The sequence below is a fragment of the Diadema setosum genome, chromosome 13 (assembly GCF_964275005.1).
Source record: "Diadema setosum chromosome 13, eeDiaSeto1, whole genome shotgun sequence".
In the NCBI taxonomy this organism is placed as follows: Eukaryota; Metazoa; Echinodermata; class Echinoidea; order Diadematoida; family Diadematidae; genus Diadema; species Diadema setosum.
The window spans coordinates 21,241,731-21,263,778 of record NC_092697.1 but is presented as its reverse complement, the minus strand read 5'-3'; the positions used below and the strand labels follow the sequence as shown (position 1 = coordinate 21,263,778).

Below are 22,048 nucleotides of genomic sequence, written 5' to 3'. Positions count from 1 at the left end.
CAAACAAACAAAATACCAAGTTATGATTTTTAGCCAAACTATTGTGGGTTGTGATAAGGCAATTTACTTGTTAGATGAGTTTTATTCCCAAAAACATTGAAAAAAATAAGAGGGGTCGTGGGAAGTAGGGGAATTGAGATCAGAATTGTACATGAATCTGTAAATTGAAGGATATTTGTGTCTTTTCTCTTTCAGACACCACTTCACAGAGTTGCTGCTTACCTGCTGTTTTCATGTGTTGGATATGCTATGCCCACTGTGAAGGATGACTGATCACATGATCTTGGAAAGAAGGCTCTGACGAGTGTTTACAAGCCATTGTGAATTCCCTCAATATATCTCGTCCGTTGAATCGTATGTGGTTTTATGCACTGATGCAAGATATCTAGTTGGCCAGAATATTCAATGCAACCTTCATCATAAATGCCTAGATAAACCAAATTTGATATGAGGATTTTATAAGCTGTCAATCAAATAATGGGCTATGGAGATATTTTCAACTTTTAGTTACTTTGTCCAGACATATAACATGGAACAATAAATCACGGACAACCCTGCCGCCTTTGTTTTAAGTTGTTCTGTGAATACATATTACATATTGTGTATTGAAAATTAAAGCAAGCCACCACATGGCAGACAAATTACAGCATGACTAGAAAGGAATTTGATGCAAAACAAATTAGTACAGGTACATTTTACTTTTAGAAAATTGCATAGAGCATGATGCATTCATAGCAGAGCGCAACTCCAACAGCATAGATGGACGTCGAGCATTCAACGTGAACTGCCATTGGAAGTCTGCAGAAGACTTGGCCTTTTTTTTTTCTGTTCAAAGCTTTGCAAGAGAAAAGGAGAAAAGGAACACTGTCTCCATTTTTGTTACAATTGCTGGCTCCACTCCCCAGCTGTTACCATGGCAAGGTAACCCAGTGAGAATGGGGTTGGAAAGGCAGTAGAGTAAGGCAAGGAGAAAAAAGGCTGGTTGCATGAAGGAGATATCAAGACACGTTCTGTGTAGAAAAGGGAAGGGAGGTATCCACAAGGAGAAGAATAAGGATCTGTGGAAGGCAAGAACCAGAAGGAAGGACTCACTCTGCTTGTGATAGACCTACAGTTGTCAGTTCCACCTGCCTACTTTCTGGAGTCCCCAAAGCCATTCTGCCAATTTGCTTTTTCGCCTGGAGGTAAGTTGCACTGCACTCTTTGCTGTTTATTCTTTAGCAGCTGTAAGAAATGACACTAACCATGTTCATTTTACTTGAATGAAGCTGGTTTGCCTTACAAACTACATTAATTACAGATCTTACCCAATGTGTTGAATATGCTGGTATTTGTTTGTATGTGTACATTGTACATGTATGACTGTTAAAATTGAAGTTATGTACGCTGTAAAGGCATTATTCAGAAATAAGTATACACAGTGGCAGTCTCAATCTGCGCTGTACAATGTGAATTTGAACTTATTTATTGGTAAAATGTATGGTAGAGCAGTCTTTTCATGTCATAGCTTGTAGAAATGACTTTTCTTCCATCAACAGACCAATGTTAGCATCAATGTGACTGTCTGTTTTCTAGACTGGAGGAGGAAAAGCATCGGATGTAATTGATCATTTTTTGAATGATTTCTTGTCTTTCATCTCTCCAAAGGAGAAATTCTTGCTGCATAACATAAGAATTAAAGGCATTATTTACCATTTGCAGATGAAACAAAAACTCAGCTACATGTATAGTGCTTCAAAATACAGTAGTTCTAAAATAGTTGTTTTGAATGACAGTGGCAAATTACCATTGGGCCCGCTGAATGTGTAGACTCAAAGATGAAATGACACATTTAAGGGAAAAATATAAAATATGCATCATTTTATGACAAATGTATGGGTATTATACAGTGTAGTCTGTGAAAGTATGAGTTTTGTGGTATTGTAGCACTTGGGTATTAAAATATCTTGACCAATACACAAAAGTTTAATGCTACAGCTGTATTAGTTTTTGGTGACTGTAAATTCATATTTGGGCAATTCCACGGTATGTAGGACACAGATGCCAAAAATTCAAAATGATATTTGTTTCAAACACCATACATTTTCAGACAATACTTGAGTTGAAGTTTTAAGAATCATTATGTTTTTCAATAAAAGTGGCCATTTTGATTTTCAAAATGGCTGCCAAAATATGCCTATAACTCAATGGTAAGAAAGAGTGTATTGTCACATAATTTACCCTCTGTATATCCACTTTACTAGTACTCTAAACAACAATCTTTTATATGTATGCAGTTACCAGACAAGTCTTTTACCACATGATAGAAAGAAAAAGCTGGTTGCTTTAAAGAATTTTATAAAAACTTTTAATTAGTTTGACAATGATGGATGTAACGTCAGTTACCAAAAACAAGGAATTTTTAACTTTATTCATCAAAGAAAGTGAGCTGTATGATGTAACTTAGGATTTCTAATGTATGCCCATATGCCTTCCTTCCAATACCAGAAAATAAGGATACTTGGCATACTGGAGAGTCAAATGAACACATCAAAATGTGTAACGTCAGTTACCAAAACGTCATACACCAGTATGTAACGTCAGTTACCATGACGGTAATTATAACTTAGGCAATTTTTTTTACTTTAGGCCATTTCAATACATCTGGGAACTTTGACAGGGAATGATGTCATCACCATGGTACACTGTATGTCCATGGATACATTTTTTTTGTTCATTTTATCGTATTTATTTATCTATCTTTTTTTTTTTTTTTTTTGGTGGGGGGGGGGGGGTTGAGCTTTTGATTTTCTGTTCAGCACAAGTTTAAAGTTAAATCATCTGGAAGTTTAGGTTTACCACATGCAATATGCACTCAAATTACTATACAGTACATTCACATTTGTAGGCCTAATCAATGATGTGGTTGCATGGTAACCACCTTTTTCTATTAAAAAGCTTGTGTACAGCTGTATACCAACAGTTTTATAATCTTTACTAATGACTACTTTTGCTAGCATTTTTCTTTTTTTCTGGAAACTTAGTGAAGTTTCTACAGTACCTAAAGGCAAATGCAGGAACAGATATATTTCTTCGCTTGCACTTAAATGTGTGGTTTAGTTAATATGGCACATCTTGAAATGGTACATAAGCAGGCCTGACATAAGGCATGTACTGTCATTACTGTTTGAAGCTAACACTGATGTTGCTCAAAGTGAGAGGTGATTCTAGGGTAAAATAAAAAACTGTGCATATTTGTTGATTACTTTATTTCATTCATGCAGGGACATTTTTGTAATACATGATAATCATGAACAGGAAGATTCGTATATATTGATCTTAGAATTCTTTCGTTGCAAATTTCTATTTCTTGGTATCTGCGATGTATTGGCAAGCCTTGATATACCAGTGAAAAGGAAAAGAAAAACAATTACATTGCTTCAAGCAAGGAATAAACAAATAATGCCCTTTTGACCAAAATAGCATGATTCTTCTTCACAGAAAAAATATTAAAAGTGTAACACTATTCATTTAAATCATTATTGATAATGGAGATCATTTATTCATTTGTGGCCCTAACAATGCCTTGTGGGAGAAGGAGTAAAATAAAGAAAAGAAGAAAGAATATATCACAGTAGATTTCATACATGTATAGGCCGTATGAATATTTTTATTTGTATGTGTTTTTTTCCCCATGACCTGAAAGATATTTTTTTTTTACACACAAAAATATCTGTGTTTTGTGTAGTACTGCAGGGCATTATGGGTGGGGTACTCTAGATAGAAACTTTCCTGTTCATTAAAAAAAAAAAAGCCCCTTAGTTATGTCAATATTCATACTTCGAACTGCTGAATCTAAATGGCTCTGTGTAATCATAACTGTTGAATGAGCATTCAATCTTAAGACAAATGTCAAGAAATATCCTCTGGTGCATTTACATTATTTTTGCTCAACTGTGCTATGGCATGGGGGGGGGGGGGGAGCTTGCCCTCTAAGGGCCCCATCCCGTTTGTGTCTTTAGATTTTGTTTTAATTTGTTGCTAAGTAAATGCCTGGGATTGTTACTGGTATACTGCAGCAGTATAATAACCTGTTAAATAAATTAGTTCTTTGTAAACCCCATAGCAAAAGTATGTGTAACGTCAGTTACATAATGTCAGTTACTGACATGTTTCCCTTTAAGTTTTCATTAAACACAAAGAAAATAGACTAATGTTTCATTTCATTTGGGTATTTGTAATTGATGAACCAAGGTATGATTCCATATTAAACAAATCACTCTGAAAGGTCAGAATCATAAAATATCACAAAACTATTCCTAATCATGATTTTCCATGTGTAAACCCTATGGCAAATGTAAGCGTAACGTCAGTTACGTAACGTCAGTTACCGTCATGCCTTCACTGAAATTGACATGGTGCTAAAAGGAAATATCTAAAGTGCACATTATTTTGCACAACTGTTCCTAAGAACCTAGGTATATTGCCATATAAAACACATAGAGTTTAGAAGTCAGGGACATGAGATATTTCCATTTAAATCTACACCATAATTTCCCATGTCCTTTTTCCGTAACGTCAGTTACCAACACATTTTCACTTGCTATGTGATAAGGAATGCAGTTTGAGAGAAAAACTTTCCACCTATTTCTTCATTCTCATGAACTCATTCATCAATGCTAATTACAAGCCCCGGGTGCTTTCATTCACAAAACTACAACATAAACAATTTTATGAAAATCCTTACGCGTAACGTCAGTTACCGTGGAATTGCCCATTTGTTCATTGCGGATCCAGGGATTCCCCCTTTGGGCTGGGTTACAAACTGGGGCCCAATTTTCACATAATCCCATAGGGTCAAATTTTCACCAAACTTGGCAGGTACACATACATGTACGTACCCAGTGCCCCCAAATTGGACAACCTTATATGAAACCAGAAATGCTCTGAATGAATATAATGCATGTACATGTGAGTAGCCCCCCCCCCCCAAAGCCCCCTGCAGCACCTGTCTGCAGTTCTACATGTACATGTTACTAATATTGTCGGGTTTAAGTGAGATATGTGCTCAAGCACAGCACTTCTAAGCAAGTTGTATTTGGGTATACTTTGAAGGCATTGTTAATTAACTATTAACTATGATGACCTTAGACCAGTGATACAACTGTATTGGCATGTTTCATAATTCAAATGATGTGGAATTAAATGGAATAGGTATGAGTGGAAATGCACCTTTCTTTTGGTCTTTGTTCCTCATGTACACAACTGTAGCAGCAGTATTTTGTTTGGTAGAAATATACATGTACTTGTACATCTTACCATAGTAATTGACAGATGTCCTGAAGTTTTCATTTCTTGTATAGCAAGAGGTGTTAAACACAATCAGGGTATGCAATCATGGTTTTCTCACTTCTAAAAGAATGCACATGCAGCATGCTTAGACATTGATAATCACATGTGGTTAGACAATAGATAATTTCCTCTCATATTTTACTGTTAATTACTGAAGATTAATTACCAAAAAGTCCCCCAAACCCATGTAATCCATCAAAAAAGTGTTTCACAACTTATTTAAAATCAAGATTTGAGGTCTGAATTTTAAGTCTACCCCTATGTGTTTGGTATCAAATTAATGGATTTTTTCCTAGCATTGCTTACATTTGTACATGCAATAAAAAACAGTGGTTTTGCTGGAGAAAGTTATGAGGTCCGAAGTCCCATCATGGTAGGAGTGTAATGCTGGCTTCATTTCATGACATTGTGACCTTTTAACCCATGCTGTACAGCTACTGTAAAAGTGGTTTCTTTGGCGGTGGTTTTATTTTCGCGCTATGAGGTTGAACCACGAATTTAACATCACACAAAAATGTTTTGAAAAGTCGCGCAAAATTAACCACGCAAGGAAATGTTTTGAACTCGCCACTTGTTACAATGCTATTGCGCACATGCACACACGAAGATTCCGCGCATTGAGTGTTATTGATGGTCAACACACACACAGCGATACCGCACAATGTACATGTAGGTCAACTCCTGTGCACGTGCCCCACGCGTGCGGTCATTGTACGGTACTCGAGAGACGGGATTTCAGGTATGCCTGCATTTAATTTTAAATAAAAAATTAAATGCAGGCATACCTGTTCTATTTTTTTAAAGGGAAGATAAACCCCAAGAGCAATGTGGATTGAGTGAAAGCAGCAACATTAGTAGAACACATCAGTGAAAGTTTGAAGAAAATCGGACAATCGATGCAAAAGTTATGAATTTTTAAAGTTTTGGTGATGGAACCGCTGGATGAGGAGACTACTAGAGGTTATGACGTATGAGTGGACAACAATACCAAGAAAACATAAAGAAAATTCTACAAAAATCCACTTTTCATGAAAATTACAAATTCCATCAACTTGATATTGACATATGTTAAGGGTAGCAATTATTCCCCCTGCTTTCTGAAAGAGGTTGGTCCATTGCTCTTTCATAATTCTAGAAAAGTGAATTTTTGTTGAATTTCCTTTATATTTTCTTTGTATTGTTGTCCACTCATACGTCATATCCTCTAGTAGTCTCCTCATCCAGCGGTTCCAACACCAAAACTTTAAAAATTCATAACTTTTGCATCGATTGTTCGATTTTCCTCAAACTTTCACTGATGGTCAATTCCATTGTGACTTATGGGACAAAGTGACAATTTTCGGCAATTTCAAACCAGTATTTTGAGAAAATAGTTGCATCAAATGCATTTTTCTCAGTTCATGGTTAGATCCATCATATCACAGTTTATGAAAACACCATACTTAGTTTGAAAAGTATCGTTGCATTTCGTACAGCAACAAAAAATTGCTGTCGTGACTTATGGGACATTTGAGGACCACCGTTTTTCACATGGGAAAGTAAGTTCTGAAATATTCTTACACACAGAGTCTCTGGAAAGATATTTTCTTTCCTGAATGTAGCAAAGGGTTGGTGCTTACCCTGAGCCAAGTGATATGATTATCTACTCATTGGTACAGTAGCAGGATAGGGAAAACCAGTGTGACTGATGGGACACAAAAATGTTACTTATGGGACGCTATCAACTACCACATTTTGAGATTGAGAGAATAATATTTACTGATGCCGGAACAAGTTCAAGAACATCATAAAACCAATCTATGACCAAAGAACATTCAGAAAATAAGCCATCTGAGAATTACACAAGCTGTATTATGGTCATAATAGTGTATCAGAAATGATACATAAATTCTGCAAAAATTGGCAATTTTCATGAAAAATGAAGGTTTTTCGGACATAACTCCACTCCACATTCACCGATGTTCACAAATGAGGTATCAAAATATCCGTTGTGAAAGGCTGCTTTGAGTAAACAATACCAGATCATCTAATTAAGCTTCAATAATCATCTATACTCAATAGTTTGATTTTCATAAACTGCAACTTTTCTGTGGAATTGACCTGATGTGTTCTACTAATGTTGCTGCTTTCACTCAATCCACATTGCTCTTTGGGTTTACCTTCCCTTTAATAAAAGAATAGTTGGATTATATTTTGGGTTTTCATGTGCAAAATAAAACAGTTTTTGCCGGCTGTGAATTCACAGATTTTGCCGACCGCGAATATAAACACACGCAAAAAAGTCGGCACCGATGGAAACCGCGAAAGTATCTGTACGCGAAAGAAACCACTTTTACAGTATACATGAAGTAACAGTCTACTTTTCTGCTTTTTCTGAAAGTACTGAAGACACCCAACAATGTGGTGTGCTGTTTGCCAATAAAGGTTCAGCCAGTTTTGAGTTTTGAGCCATCTTCAAATGCTGAGGAAAATAAATGCAGCTTTTTTTTTGTTGTATTTTCAGTGACTTGAATCCTAATTTGACATCTTGGAAGATATCTTTTCCTTTTTATATTCAGTATCCTTGGTTTTTAGCCATGAATTGTTCATGAATATGTAGTAATATATTGTGTGAAAATTTTAGCAGGTTTGAGCAATAAGAACTTATATTTTTGTATATTTACCAGTACACATTGCTAAGGAAATATAAGACATCCATGCCCACTGTCTACTGCATCAAGGTCATATGATGAATGTTTATAAATTTAGTGTTCTTATTTCAATGTTTTGTGGTTTTTTTTTTTCATTTATCATATGCAGAAACATAGTATTTTGGCTTAATTGAGAGTCACATCTTGGATATCAACTCAAGTCAACATAAATGTCATATTCATTACTCCATGTATGTTTATACATGTACATTTTTGAATAGATCCAAACACTTGGCGCACATATGTGATTACTCAAGGTCAAACTGTAAAGATCGATTTTTTATGAAAATTATCATATCTTCCAACATACCAGCCCTAATTTCATAAAACTTCTTAATAATGGCCAGCATATTACCTACAGTCCTGAAAGTTTCACCTCTTCACTCTTTGGCAAAAGAGAAACATTATGAAATAATATGAAAGTGGTTTTATATAACTTCAAAGTTATGCCTACAAAATTGATCATCCATTTTGAGTTGTGAAAATATGGCATTCATATTTTGTGATATGTCATGGTTCCAATATATGTGCTAGTGGTGAATGAAAGCGGTATTTATCAGGAATATGTAAAAGCAATTTCAGGAGAAAAAAAAAAAACCCTTTTTTTAAATTTTTTTTTTTTAAATATATATATCAGTCATTTCGATGTAATTTGACACCCCTAATTAAAATGCTCATTTATGTGCATTTTAATGTAATACAGTGTACAGTGCATACTTGGTTACTCTAATCTCCTCATGGTGAGCATTTAGTAGTTTTGCTCATCAAGGTATAAATGATAATATACGTGTAAATGCTGCATACTTGTATGCCATATAGTTCACTTTATAGAAAGTGAAGCATATACATGTATACAGTGTAAAAGCATTAATCTTTTTGAGTATGGTTATACCCTGTATTCTATCTGCCGAAAAGAATACTATAGTGGTACACTGTATGCATTCTTATACAATTAAAGGAAACCAAAACCTAAATAGAAATGCGGATTGAGTGAAAGCAGCATGAAAATTACACATTCCATCAACTGACAAATATGTTAATAGTAGCAATTATTCCCCCTGGTTCTGAAAGCAGTTAGTCAAGTGCTCTTTCATATAATGCTAGAAAAGTGAATTTTTGTGGTATTCCCTTTATATATTTTTTATATTGTTGTCCACACATGACTTAACCTCAAGTAGTCTCCTCATCCAGTGGTTCCAACACCAAAAATTTAAAGATTCATAACTTGTGCATCGATTGTCCAATTTTCCTCACACTTTATTTTAGTGATGTGTTCTACTAATGTTGCTGCCTTCACTCAATCCACATTTCTCTTTGGGTTTTGGTTTCCTCATGTACCCATACTCACTACATATACATTAAGCAGGAAGTCTACATTGAAAAATTTGTGTATGCAACACAATGTTAGCACAAGTCAAAAAGTTCATTTATAGGAGACTTGTACAATATACTGTTAACAATGTCAATGTGTAGGAGCTACTTTCTTGACACATGTGTTTCACATAGAAGATGACATCCTGCTAGTTAGTGCATACCACAGCATACATGATTCTATTTTGTATAATTGTTGTAAGGTTTGTCATGTGGATTCAAGTCGGTATGTTTATCTCTTTGTAAATCCAGGAACAGCATGGTATGCCACTGGCTACCATGGCCAACCCTCCTGAGCATGACTTTGCTCCATCTTGGCTCAAAATCCCTAATGACAATCGGGTGAGTGTCACATTAGATCAGATCATGTAAATGTACATTCTGTCACTGTCACCTATTATTAAACCCATGACATCCTGTGGAGTGGATGCAATAGGCCTCCTGTTAATTTCCCATGTTTGTATTACTGTTCATTATACAAATGACGCACAGGTCTGAGTGCGTCAATCGGAATTGTGTGCATAAGGTAAGGCCAAAAAAAAAAAAATTGTTGCATTGGCGTAACATGAGATTTTCAAATAGGGTCGGTCGGGCGGATTTTTTTTTTTTTTTTTTTTTGCTACCTGCATTTTACGTGTAAAACTCGTGCTCAGCTCAGTAAACAGTAACAACTGCTGCACCGAATGTGCTGTGTTCATCTATTCTACAAATCATTTATGAGGCCGATATTACTGGAATTATACCCCTTCACAGAATTCAAAGATGTTGAAATCCCTATCCTGAATGTTTTCACTTCATATTTTACTATTTTGACTTAGATAAGATAGATGCAAATTGACCCATATGTACGATCTTTTCATCGCACACGGCGATCTCTATTACAGTCCCACATATACAGATTCGTGTAAGTTCTCCACACAAGAAACCTACGGCAAAACTGTGCACAATACATCGCAGTCTGAATGCTACGTATACAATGAATAAATCTTGTTAGAGTACGTGTCCGTGTTGGAAACAGATGACGTACTGATCAAGGAAGGCTTATGCGAGGCGCTAGATCTCTCCCTCGTACACATCCGATATCCCCAGAGCCATTTCCACTTCCGGGTTTGTGCGATCGCGATCGCAATCAACAAGATATTTGATATCGATAGCAAAAAAAAAAATAAAAAAACATGGGGTCGGCGGAATTTTTAGGGTCGGGCGGGTTACGCCAATGCAACAATTTTTTTTTTTTGGCCTAACTATGGAATGCTTCACCCACGAGGTGAAGCCGAGTGGGTTTAGGATGAATTCCAGTTACCGCATGCACACTATATTCCGACTGACGCACGAAAAGACATGTGCGTCATCTGTTTTATAGAATGGGTAATTTTCTTGCCAAAAACCTATTTTTATGCCTCCGCCACGAAGTGGTGCCGGAGGCATTATGTTTTCGGGTTGTCCGTCCGTCCGTCCGTCCGTCCGTCCTTCCGTCCGTCCGTAATGAATTTTGTGGACAAGGTAACTATCAAAACTCGTTGAGGTATCCTAATGAAACTTGGCATGTATGTGTATTAGGGGGTGAAGTTGTGCCTATCAACTTTTGGGTGCACATGCTCAAGGTCAAAGGTCAAAAGGTCAAGGTCAAATACATAAAGTTTCACTATTTCCACCATATCTATTGAATGCCTGAAGATATTTTCTTGAAACTTAGTGTATACATGTATTACCCAATTAAGATTCTTTGGTAAAAGTTTGGGTCATGAGGTCAAAGGTCAAAGGTCAAAATGTCAGGGTCAAATACATAAAATTTCACTATTTCCACCATATCTATTGAATGCCTGAAGATATTTTCTTGAAACTTAGTGTATACATGTATTACCCAGTTAAGATTCTCTGGTGAAAGTTTGGGTCATGAGGTCAAAGTTCAAAAGGTCAAGTAAAAATATTAAAACTTTTTTTTTTCTCCATACCTTGGAAAATTGTTCAAGGTATCTTCATGGAACATAGCATATACATATACTGACTGGAAGTGATTATCTAGAGAATGTAGGGTTCATGGGGTCAAAGGTCAGGGGTCAAAGGTCAAGTGCAACACTTCAAAATTTTACTATTTCCCTCCTATCATGCAATGCCAGCAGGGTTATTTTTTTTTTACACTTGGTGTATGCATACATGTGTAACCTAATAGAAATTCTCTGGAAAGTTTTTTTGTCTTCTTTTTTTGCCTCAAAGGTCAAAAGGTCAAAGATCAAGTGAAAGTGCTGAACTAATTTTTTCTTCCATATCTCGGAAGTGGCTCAAGTTATCTTGAAACTTAGTACATATTATGCATGTTCTACCTGAAAGTGATTATCTTATGAATTTTAGGGTCAAGGGCCAGATGAAAATGATAACAATTTACTATTCAATTCAGAAATTGCACTTTTTCTCCACACCTGTACCTTGAAAATTACTCAATGCCTAAATGTATGAATGGGTCAAAGTCGAGTTAAAGTCCTTAAATCCCTAGATACATGCTCTCCTGTTCATCCAATTAAACCTAGGTCAAGGAAGGTGAACATTCAACACATTTGTGACAAACTTGTCATTTCAATATTTTGCCAATTTTGTGAAAATGTAATCACACATTGTCCACATGTACTATCTAGACCTATTGGGAAAATCATGCATTATGGCGGAGGCATACCAGTCGCCAAAGCGACATTTCTAGTTTTATCATGTTACCCGATTACAAATGTACTGGATGCATTTCCTTTTGGCTTGCCGAAGACGTGAGTCCGCAAACCATGCATCAGTTTTTACTGGACGCATGGCCAATCGTGCATCAGTACTTAGTGCAAGAACGCTTGCTTAGTGCGCGAACCTTTGTTACAAGTACGTGTACTCTTGCTACAAGTGCGCGATAACATGTTTACCACTGGGAATCAGCGTGCGGCCAGTAAAAATCAACACATAGCTCTCGACAAATGAGATCGCAGGATTTTCGCTACCCATTCTATAACATGTGCTAACACTGACATTATAAAGCACTGCTTGTGAAATACCGGTATGTGATATACAGTTGTACATGTGTCATTTGATTACCGGCATGTACATTATACAATGTACAATGTACAAAATGTCTGTTGTTTTTATTTTCCATCTGACAAGATGGCTGTATGCCCATATCCAGCTGCACTACAGAAGTAGTTTGTCTTCTTTGTACATTCTACACAATCGGAATACATGTATTTTGGTATACAATATGATTCTAATATAGAATAAAATGATTTCATTGTTCCTTGAATTTTTATGCACAAGGATTATGACAATGATATACATTGCAATTATGTGATGACCTGTCCTCATGATAGGTAATTACCAGTTTATGGAGTTAACAAGCGGGTTACTTATTAGTGGAAAGTGAGCAAAGAAAATGGGACTTATGGTACATGTACATAAAATTGGGTACAGTACTGCATTTCTATGCATGGACAGATACAGGTATATTTTCTGTAGTGTGGAATGCTGAGTGTGTGTTTAGTTTGAGATTTGTCATTGTCACTGCTTGTGTATCTGATGACATTACATGTTTTTCCTACACATGCAATTAAAGATTTTGATCCTCATCTTTTACTGTGTTTTCTTCAAATTGCAATAGCTCATAGCTAAACAACACTCAGACCAAAGAGCAGGGTCCAATTATCCTTCCTATGCGGAGCATTCAGATAGTGGACGCCAACGCAGTCGGCATTTCTCCAATGAGTCATCATACCAGGGCTTCCCAGCACGTCATCCTCCGCAACCCAACATCCATGGATACCGCAGCAGAGAAGGTTTGAATCAAAGTATCTACTCATGACATTCAATATGTCAAGGGCAATAGACCACATTTTCAAACCTCAGCCTCAAAGGATGCTGGAGACATTACATATCAGAGGTTTTAGTCTGTTTATCAAGGTCAAAGGTCACTGGTTTGAAATTAAAGGGAAGGTAAACCCGAAGAGCAATGTGGATTGAGTGAAAGCAGCAACATTAGTAGAACACATCAGTGAAAGTTTGAGAAAAATCGGACAATCGATGCAAAAGTTATGAATTTTTAAAGTTTTGGTGTTGGAACCGCTGGATGAGGAGACTACTAGAGGATATGACGTATGAGTGGACAACAATACAAAGAAAATATAAAGGATATTCAACAAAAATTCACTTTTCTAGAATTATGAAAGAGCAGTGGACCAACCGCTTTCAGAAAGCAGGGGGAATAATTGCTACCCTTAACATATGTCAATATCAATTTGATGGAATTTGTAATTCTCATGAAAAATGGATTTTTGTAGTATTTTCTTTATATTTTCTTGATATTGTAGTCCACTCATACGTCATAACCTCTAGTAGTCTCCTCATCCAGCGGTTCCAACACCAAAACTTTAAAAATTCATAACTTTTGCATCGATTGTCCGATTTTCTTCAAACTTTTACTGATGTGTTCTACTAATGTTGCTGCTTTCACTCAATCCACATTGTTCTTGGGGTTAATCTTCCCTTTAAGCTTAAGAGAGTTACAGGTGGTCTCTGAGGTCATTCAGTCATAATGAATAGATTGCTACCTACAGTAGATGAAAGTTTGAAGTTTATTATTACAACAACATGTAAATGAGTACATTAATACATGAATGGATACAAAAGTTCTAATAAGTGAAGCTAGACAAATACACATGCGTAAACATTAGAACTAAACTGGTTTTCATTGGCGAGAACATATTACATGTGTAGAACAAATATAAAAAGAAAAAAGTATGAAAGAGAAAAGAAAAGGAAAGAAAAATAGTACAATATTATTACTTGATGTGGTTGTCAGAAGGATCAAAGATAACACAAGTGCTAGTAAGGACTGATCCCTTGAACTTATTGTTTGTAGCACATCTGTACATTTTAATGTGTACATGTAGAACTAAAGCTGAGTTCACACTTCTTACACAACATAATTTATATTTCAAGCAAATAATCCACAAGCTATTTTCGAAACGACTTTCTATGTTTAATGACCTTTAAATGTTTAAGCAATGAATAGCACCTGACTCACAAAATTCACAAAAATAAAAACCAAATATTTGGCGTATACAGTATTGCTTTTACCACTGCTGTTTTTGCAATGAGTTCCGCAAGTCATGTACATTCTTGCCATTTTTTTTTTTTTTTTTCTTCAGGTGAGTCAACAAATGCAACAAATGCATTTTGGATTTGCTGTTTCTGTGATTTGCAAAAAGAACACATGATGAAAGATATGTTGAATCAAGATGCTGTCATTTTCATTTTGTTATTGCAGAAAAGAGGATCAGGCCTGGACCACGCTACCATTCTCTTGAAGATCCCATGCGTCATTCTGAGTTCCCCAGTGCCTATGCCCCACTAAACAATGGCTTTCTACCACCTCCCCACTCCCTTGGTTACTACCCCTCCTCTGACTACCACCATGCCCTGCACATTCATGGAGGCAAGCGTGGCTCCCCCCTTCACCACAATCTCAACCGCCTTGATTCCCACAACTATCACGCGCGTAATGTCTATGGAGGTGAAGGGGGCAGAAGCCGGTACAATGGAGGTGGAGGGGCCAAGCACCGTGGTGGCCTCAATGACAAGGCTGGTCCTGAACCTGGGGAATCCTGTGCAGTGGAGAATAATGGGACAAAGGTTGGAAGTCGCAGCAAGAAGGGAGAAGGAGGGAGTGAGAATGGCGAGGGAGATAAAAGTGCCTTATCAAGTCATGACTTTGTAAGTTTGAGTTACACAGACTGTAATTGTATTCCGTTAGGTGTACCAGAGGATACTTATGATTCAGCAATGTTACTCTGCTGCCATTTCATTACGTTCTGTGCGGGCAATTCTGGCCATATTCTTTTTTCTTTAATGGATTTTATTCTTATTCAGCATGGAGGTGTATCGTAGCATTTAGATGCCTATTACTGTAGGTGGGAGTGTCCTCACTTGTTCTGTCTTAATACACAAAAGGGTTGATTTTTTTTAAGGTCTGCTTGTAAGCGCCCTCCTAGCCACATTTTTGAATGGATTTTGTTCCGTACATAGATTTATCTCGGTCAAATCTTAACCCCTATCATTTTTGGTGATGCTTCCCCTAATGTTTCGCCTTTTACATGGTCAAAGGCTCTTGTGTGCACTCAACCATGCACATTGCTAGATCAGGTTTCTTCAAAAGCATCATGGTTTAACTTGAATTTTATTAAAATTTGATAAGTAAGTGTATTATTTAAAAATCTACCTGCCTGTAACTTATCGTAATAGTGCTGTTGCTTGTTCTGTCTTTATACACAAAATGGTGGATTACAATGTCTAATTATCAAGTCATTGTAACATGTGGGTCTTTTGCTCTGTTGTATTTTCTTTGGGAAATGCACGAGCATATCTTTAACCATATCATATCATTTTGAACAAGGTTAAATCCACAATGACATTTACATGAATTACAAGTTCTTACAATGTAGTAGTGCTCATCAGTGACAGAATAAACCCGTTCCATACTGAATTCTGAAATGCCCATAGACTTAATACACAGACCACCAGGTTCCCGTATGGAACAGGTTAACTCTCTCCAAGTGTATGCATAGTAAAATATATATTTGGGGCAAATTATTTGTTGTTTCCCCCATTTTTTTTTTTCTCTCTCTCTCTTCTTTCTTTTAAACACAACAACAACATAGTAAAAATAATTCCTTTTTTTTTTTTTTTTTATAGTGGGTTCACTGAATTAAAAAAAGGTGGTCGATATTTATCACAGTCAATTTAATTGTTGGGAAGAAATTTGATGCTTTGTAAGGCCAGCCATGGTTTGTTTGTTTGTTTGTTTTTTTTTTTGGTTTTTTTTTTTTTGGTTTTGTCTGTTTGTTTTTATAGGTTGAACTCTTTTTCATGTATGTATAGGACGCATGGAAATCAACTGGATGATTGCAGGCAGGCAACGATAAGGTTATACATATATTGCAACACCTCATCAGTAACTGAATTTTATTGTAAAGTTTGGGGTATTTTGTAAAGATAATGATGTATATTGGTAATTTGTTTTTTTTTTTTCTGAGTGCAAATGAGGATACAAATAAAATAAAGAAATTGACTTGCTTCTCACATGTCTCCCCTTCCATGATAGCCTTCCTTATCTGGTGAAGGTGATGATGTCAAGAACGAGTCTTCAAAGCCTTCAGGAGCATGGGGTAAGAGCTTCATGATTGCCTTCTATCAAAAGCTGTGTATGAGAACTTACTCCCGTAAGGGGGTGAGGTCTTATATTCTTTGATGATGGTATACAAGTATACAAACTTGTCTGAATCATTTACTTCTTTCATATTGAGCCTAGAAGCAGGGCTTTGAAGCAACACCCAAAAGTCCCAAGATCCAAAGTAGTGACAGTGGATTTAACATCTGTGTCAGATCAACCAGTACACTCTTGTGTTGCTGTGCATCAATATCTGCACTGGGGCATGGCATTTTTGTTGGTGGGCTCAGTGATAAAATTCTGTCAGCATTCTCTTCCGCAGTCAGAGTTGCCAACTATTACTTTTTATGTCTCTGCCATGAAGTGGTGCCGGAGGCATTATTTAGTTTGACTCTTTCTTTTCTTTTCTTTTCTTTTTTTTTTTTTTGTTGTTGAAATAATTTGTATTGTTTTTGACTGCAGGTTTAATTTTAAAAAGTATTGTTTATCCTAAATTGTACCATATGTCCCCAAAAAAATTACAACAGGACCCTCCTCAATGATAACTTTAAAAATAATGAATCAATCCAGATACAATTTCAGGGTATATAACTATAACTTATTACCCACATTTTTCAGAAAACCCTGTCTGATTTGCTTCAGTAGTCAAAGAGAAATGAGGACTTTTGTAGAGCATGTCAGGAATCCCTTCCCTCCAAGTTCTGTCCATTGTGTTCACACATTATGCAGTTCCAAGAGCATCCAAGAGCTAAACTTGGAAGAATCAGACCCATGACATGCTTTACAACAAGCCACATTTCTTTGTGACCACTTAACTAAATTAATGGGTTTTCTGCAAAATATCGCTAAGATGTTATATTTTAAGATCCTGAAGTAGCATTTAGACTGTTTAAACATATTGGAAGTTATCAAAGTGAAAATCCAATTGTATTTTTTTTTTTTTTTTTTTTTGGGGGGGGGGGACATACTGTATTATGGTACCAAACCTGTCTATTGGAAGAAAGGTAGAAATGGTGTTTTCCACCACAAATTATGCTTACTAAGCCCTTAGAATACTGCAATGTTGTTAACGAAGTTAGCATCCCTGTGCATGAATTATGATCAGATCATGATCAGGTCTGGCAGGAATCACAGGTAGGGTAGGGAATTCAAAACTATACAAAGGGTACATGTGATACCCATTTGGACCTTTTCTGTATCTAGTAATACAGCTAAATTTCATTGTGTGTATTCTCTCCTATACACTGTAAATGTTGAAGGGCAACTGAACATGTTGCTAGAGTTCAGTGAAAGATGCACCATCCAGGGTTACTTGCATCAAGGTGTAATATGTCATGAAACTTGGTTTAACATCTTGCCTCCTGCCCCCTCCACCAAACTGAAACTGAAAAGTAAGAATTTCAACAAAGTCTGAAAAGTGCATGCATGACAAAGCAGTGACATGAGCATCACAATTTTATTTCATGCTTACAGAGAAGCGGCCAGGAACTGCCAAAATCAACATTGGCGGAAAGAAGCTTCAACTTGTGCAGAAAACCACAGCCAGTGACTCGCTGACGGCCGGCAGCACCCAGACTCCGAGCAAAATGTCTGCTCCATCCAGCATCAATGGTGTCGGCAGTATGTCCACAGCTACTAAGATGGCCCCAGTACAGACTAGTAGTCCCAGCAAAGGGCCAAAGGCTGGTCGTGCTCCTGTGAGCCTCTCATCCACCAGCACCAGCATGTACAAATCACTGATACCATCAAAGACAACAGCTCCAAGTAAGGTGAGATAACTTTTCATGCTTCTGCAACCACAGACTGCCTGAGGCAGTATGCTTGTTGGTTGTCCATCCTCCCATCCATGTGTTCATCTGTACGCCTCAGACCTCATTAGTACTGTATGATATGTTTTGTTTTGGTTTTTGTTTTTCTGTAAGAAAACACTGTAGGGGATGGTCTTGGTATTTAGCCCAGTATGCTGCATGTGCTGTGAATGTGCTGGTTAGATTGTTAGCAAATCCCTATTGATGCAAGCTGCAGGTCACTAATTTTATCTAAAGATGATTAGTCATGACTTTATTCAAGTTCAAGAAAGTGTGAGAATAACAAGTATACAAAAGAACCAGGTCCACCGTTTCATTCAAAACGAATGGCAGGTTTAGACACGTACATGGGGGTACAAAACAACAATATTAGAGTTTACATTATTGCAACCCATATCACACATAAAATATCAAATATTACCGGTGATCAATTAATTTCATTTCAGCCAAAATTTCAGCTAGGAAAGTCTTGTTTCACTGTGATTTGGCATGATGGATGTAAATAGGATGAGACATATTTCAATTTTACAAAGGAGGTTAGAAGTCGAGCATCAAGGCCAGTGGTCACAATCAATAAGCTGCATGTACATCTTAATGAAGGACCCCAAAGGACCATTGTGGCAGAAAATAGAGATTGTATGAGGAGGAGGAGGAGGCATCCCAAATGTGCTGTGCTTCCACATTGCTCTTAACTGTAGTCTGTTTTTTTTTTTTTGTCTTTCTTTCATTTCTTTTTTTTATTCTTGATCTTTTTTCTCTCCTTCACCATCTTCTTCCTTTGTCTCCTTTTTGGTTTATCATTTCATCATCATTGTCTCCTTATCCGTGTTGTCATCAAGTGTAAACTCTTCTTTGTCATGTGACAGTGTTAAAAAAATTTTGTTACAGTTATCTATAATTCATCTTTTGCATGGAAAGTCACTTAAGTGTTAAATGATGCTTGAGGGTGTTAAATGATGCTTGAGGGGAATATAAAATGTAGAAACTGATATTTTTACTGCTTTATAATTCACAGGCCACAATGCCTCGAAAACCTATTGCTAAGGAAGTTGTAATGAGACCGGCTCCTGTCATCAGCAGCAAAGAGAAGCCCATCCCTCCAGTCCCATCATCATCATCAGCATCATCGTCATCATCGTCTACTTCAATATCAGCGCCATCCCCATCTGCAACATCACCTTCAGGAGGTGTGGCCTTGTCCCAACCCTCGTCATCTGCACCACCCATAGAGGTGAGTATGTATGAATGTAAAAAAAACAAGACATCAAATGTTCAGATACCAGTGTCCACCAGCATTGCATATGACATGCATTATGTACAGCAATGACTATGAGCTTAACCCTAAAAGAGCCAGGTCTAAAAAGGCCAGGTCTAATGGAATTCTGAATTAATCCTCAGACGAGGCAAAAGAAGAAAAAAGAAGAGCCAGGTCTTTTGGACCCAGCTCACTGTTGATGGGGGGGGGGGGGGGGGGAGGGGGGTTCTGCCTCCAGAATCTTGGAAGATGAATGATGAAATGAGATGAAATTTGGCATGCATATCAAGTAACACATGCTGACTCAACACATACAATTTCATAAACACACATTCAATGATGCTCCAGTGATTGCCAATAAAGTTTGGAAATGTGCATTTTTTCAGGCTTTATGAGTTTCTTACAATATTTTTGCTAGTGAAGTTATTCTAAATTTGTATTTGTATTATTGTTGGTATTTTAATTCATTGCATTATTTGTCTTTCAAAAGTAAAAAAAAAACAACAACAGCAGAAGAAATGTATACAAGTGTCCCACAACAGCACATCAACAAATCATGCTGAGAGTGACCATAGAAATGGATAATTGATCATATGAATTGCATTCCGAACCATAAAGAAATGCTACATCTTTCCATAACCTGTGACCTTAATGTGACCTTGCATTGGACCCTGATTTGCTAATGAATTAATGAATGCAATATGAATGCAAACCTGGGTCCCATTTCATAAAACTTGTTTATCAGTGACAACTGCCATGTTTCTGTGATAAATTTGCTCTTAGCCAATCAGATGCAAGGATTTCAGTAGCCTATAACAACTATGACAACTTGTCACTGATAACAAGTTTTATGAAACGGGGCCCAGGTTTATCCATAGATATTTCACACATATATTTCATAATGTGATTAAGTATGTTAAAAAAAAAAAAGTGAATTTCTATGTAATAGCATTAGGAAAAAAGGCTGACATGAAGCATGGCGAGTTGTAATACCACACCATAACTACATCCAATATTTATTTTTTGTTTTGTTTTGTTTTTTGTTTATTGCAAATATTGTCTAATCTTGCACACAACTGGAGAGTAAAAAGACATGCAATCTCAACGCAGAGTAAAAAAAAACCAAACAATATTGGCTGAATTAACACCAAATGTAGCAGGAAGCATGGTTGGGGTGGGGGATAATTAAATTTAGAGTGATGCTGTAGGTGAAAAAACAATTTTTTTTGAACATGTGTATATTAGTGTATGTGACAGAAGTATTCTAGACTCTGGGACTTGACAATTCACTTTTTTTAAATGTTTCTCATTGAGTAGCAGAAGGTATGCCACTCCATAGATGGCTCCAGTCTTTGTGCACTCTTGATGTCCGTGAGAGCCCATCCACATTATGAACAAGCATTATTTCATATCCCTTGTGCAAAAAAAAAAAAAAATGATAAGAATGTTTGAAAGTTACCTATCCCATGTATGTACCAATAGATATGAAAAATAAAAGAGGAACAGTGCTTAGCAGAGACTTCGATAGGCAAATGTAGGTATATTTCATACCTTTGCTTGTCAGAATACTTGAATACACTATTTATGTGATTAACACCAACAGCAGGCTTTCCCACGTACCAGCCCAGCCATTGACATTCCCACCCCTCGTATGGTAACCGGCAAGGTCAAACGGACAGAGAAGATTGATTTCCTGAAGGAGCTTCGTCGCTCTGGCAGCGTGGACTCCCCAAGATCAACTTCTCCTCCTCAGGGGAGTCTTATCAATGGCTTGGACCAGGAACATCACCATCACAACCACCATCACAACCAACACCACTTTCACAGGTCTTCCACTAAGCAATACAACAAATCAAACTCAACCCCGATATATCAGGTAAACTACAAATTCTTGTTGAGTTGTAAGACTATGTTTTCAAATGAAAATATCTTTTGACCAACAACCAAGTTAGGTAAAGTTAAGAAAAATGTTCTTCGTGAACTCTTCTGATTCTGGAATATTTGTACATAATTAGTCTGTTTCTGGTAATGTGGAAGTAAACAAGACAAAATATTTCTCTGTACATGTCTGCATGGTTGGATTTAGTTGAAATGCATATTTAATATTGATTTTGTATATCAAACTGGGTAAGACTCTTGAACCAGTAATTTGCTGTTACTAATCACTGTCTTTCAATCCATTCCAAGAAGGGTATGAAAACATCACAAAACAAAACATAGGGGTGTGAGAGTGCAGTTAAGTCAAATACCAGACTTTTTTTACTCTGCCCAAAACCCACTTTTCAGACTTATCTTGCAGTTAAAATGCATTGAAATGTTCACAATTTAATGCTCTTTAAACTTTTTTTTTCAAAACTTTCAATTTTTTAGAATTTTTTTCTGCAAGTACTCTTACATCCATGAA

At 36.7% G+C, this 22,048-nt stretch overlaps 1 protein-coding gene across 4 annotated transcripts in view; it reads left to right on the top strand.

Moving 5' to 3' along the window:
* LOC140237194 (uncharacterized) overlaps nucleotides 1–22,048 on the top strand; it is a 39,106-nt gene that overhangs the window by 11,757 nt on the left and 5,301 nt on the right. The window contains exons 2-10 of one of the 4 annotated variants that reach the window (XM_072317134.1): nucleotides 196–320; nucleotides 906–1,184; nucleotides 9,645–9,734; nucleotides 13,018–13,192; nucleotides 14,683–15,128; nucleotides 16,516–16,579; nucleotides 18,055–18,350; nucleotides 19,405–19,620; nucleotides 21,248–21,520. In XM_072317134.1, coding sequence (XP_072173235.1) covers nucleotides 9,657–9,734; nucleotides 13,018–13,192; nucleotides 14,683–15,128; nucleotides 16,516–16,579; nucleotides 18,055–18,350; nucleotides 19,405–19,620; nucleotides 21,248–21,520 — 1,548 coding nt within the window. In that variant the 5' untranslated portion in view covers nucleotides 196–320; nucleotides 906–1,184; nucleotides 9,645–9,656. Of the gene's footprint in view, nucleotides 1–195; nucleotides 1,185–9,644; nucleotides 9,735–13,017; nucleotides 13,193–14,682; nucleotides 15,129–16,515; nucleotides 16,580–18,054; nucleotides 18,351–19,404; nucleotides 19,621–21,247; nucleotides 21,521–22,048 lie in introns of all 4 variants that reach the window. The other 3 variants (XM_072317133.1, XM_072317135.1, XM_072317136.1) reach the window with 3 other exon arrangements.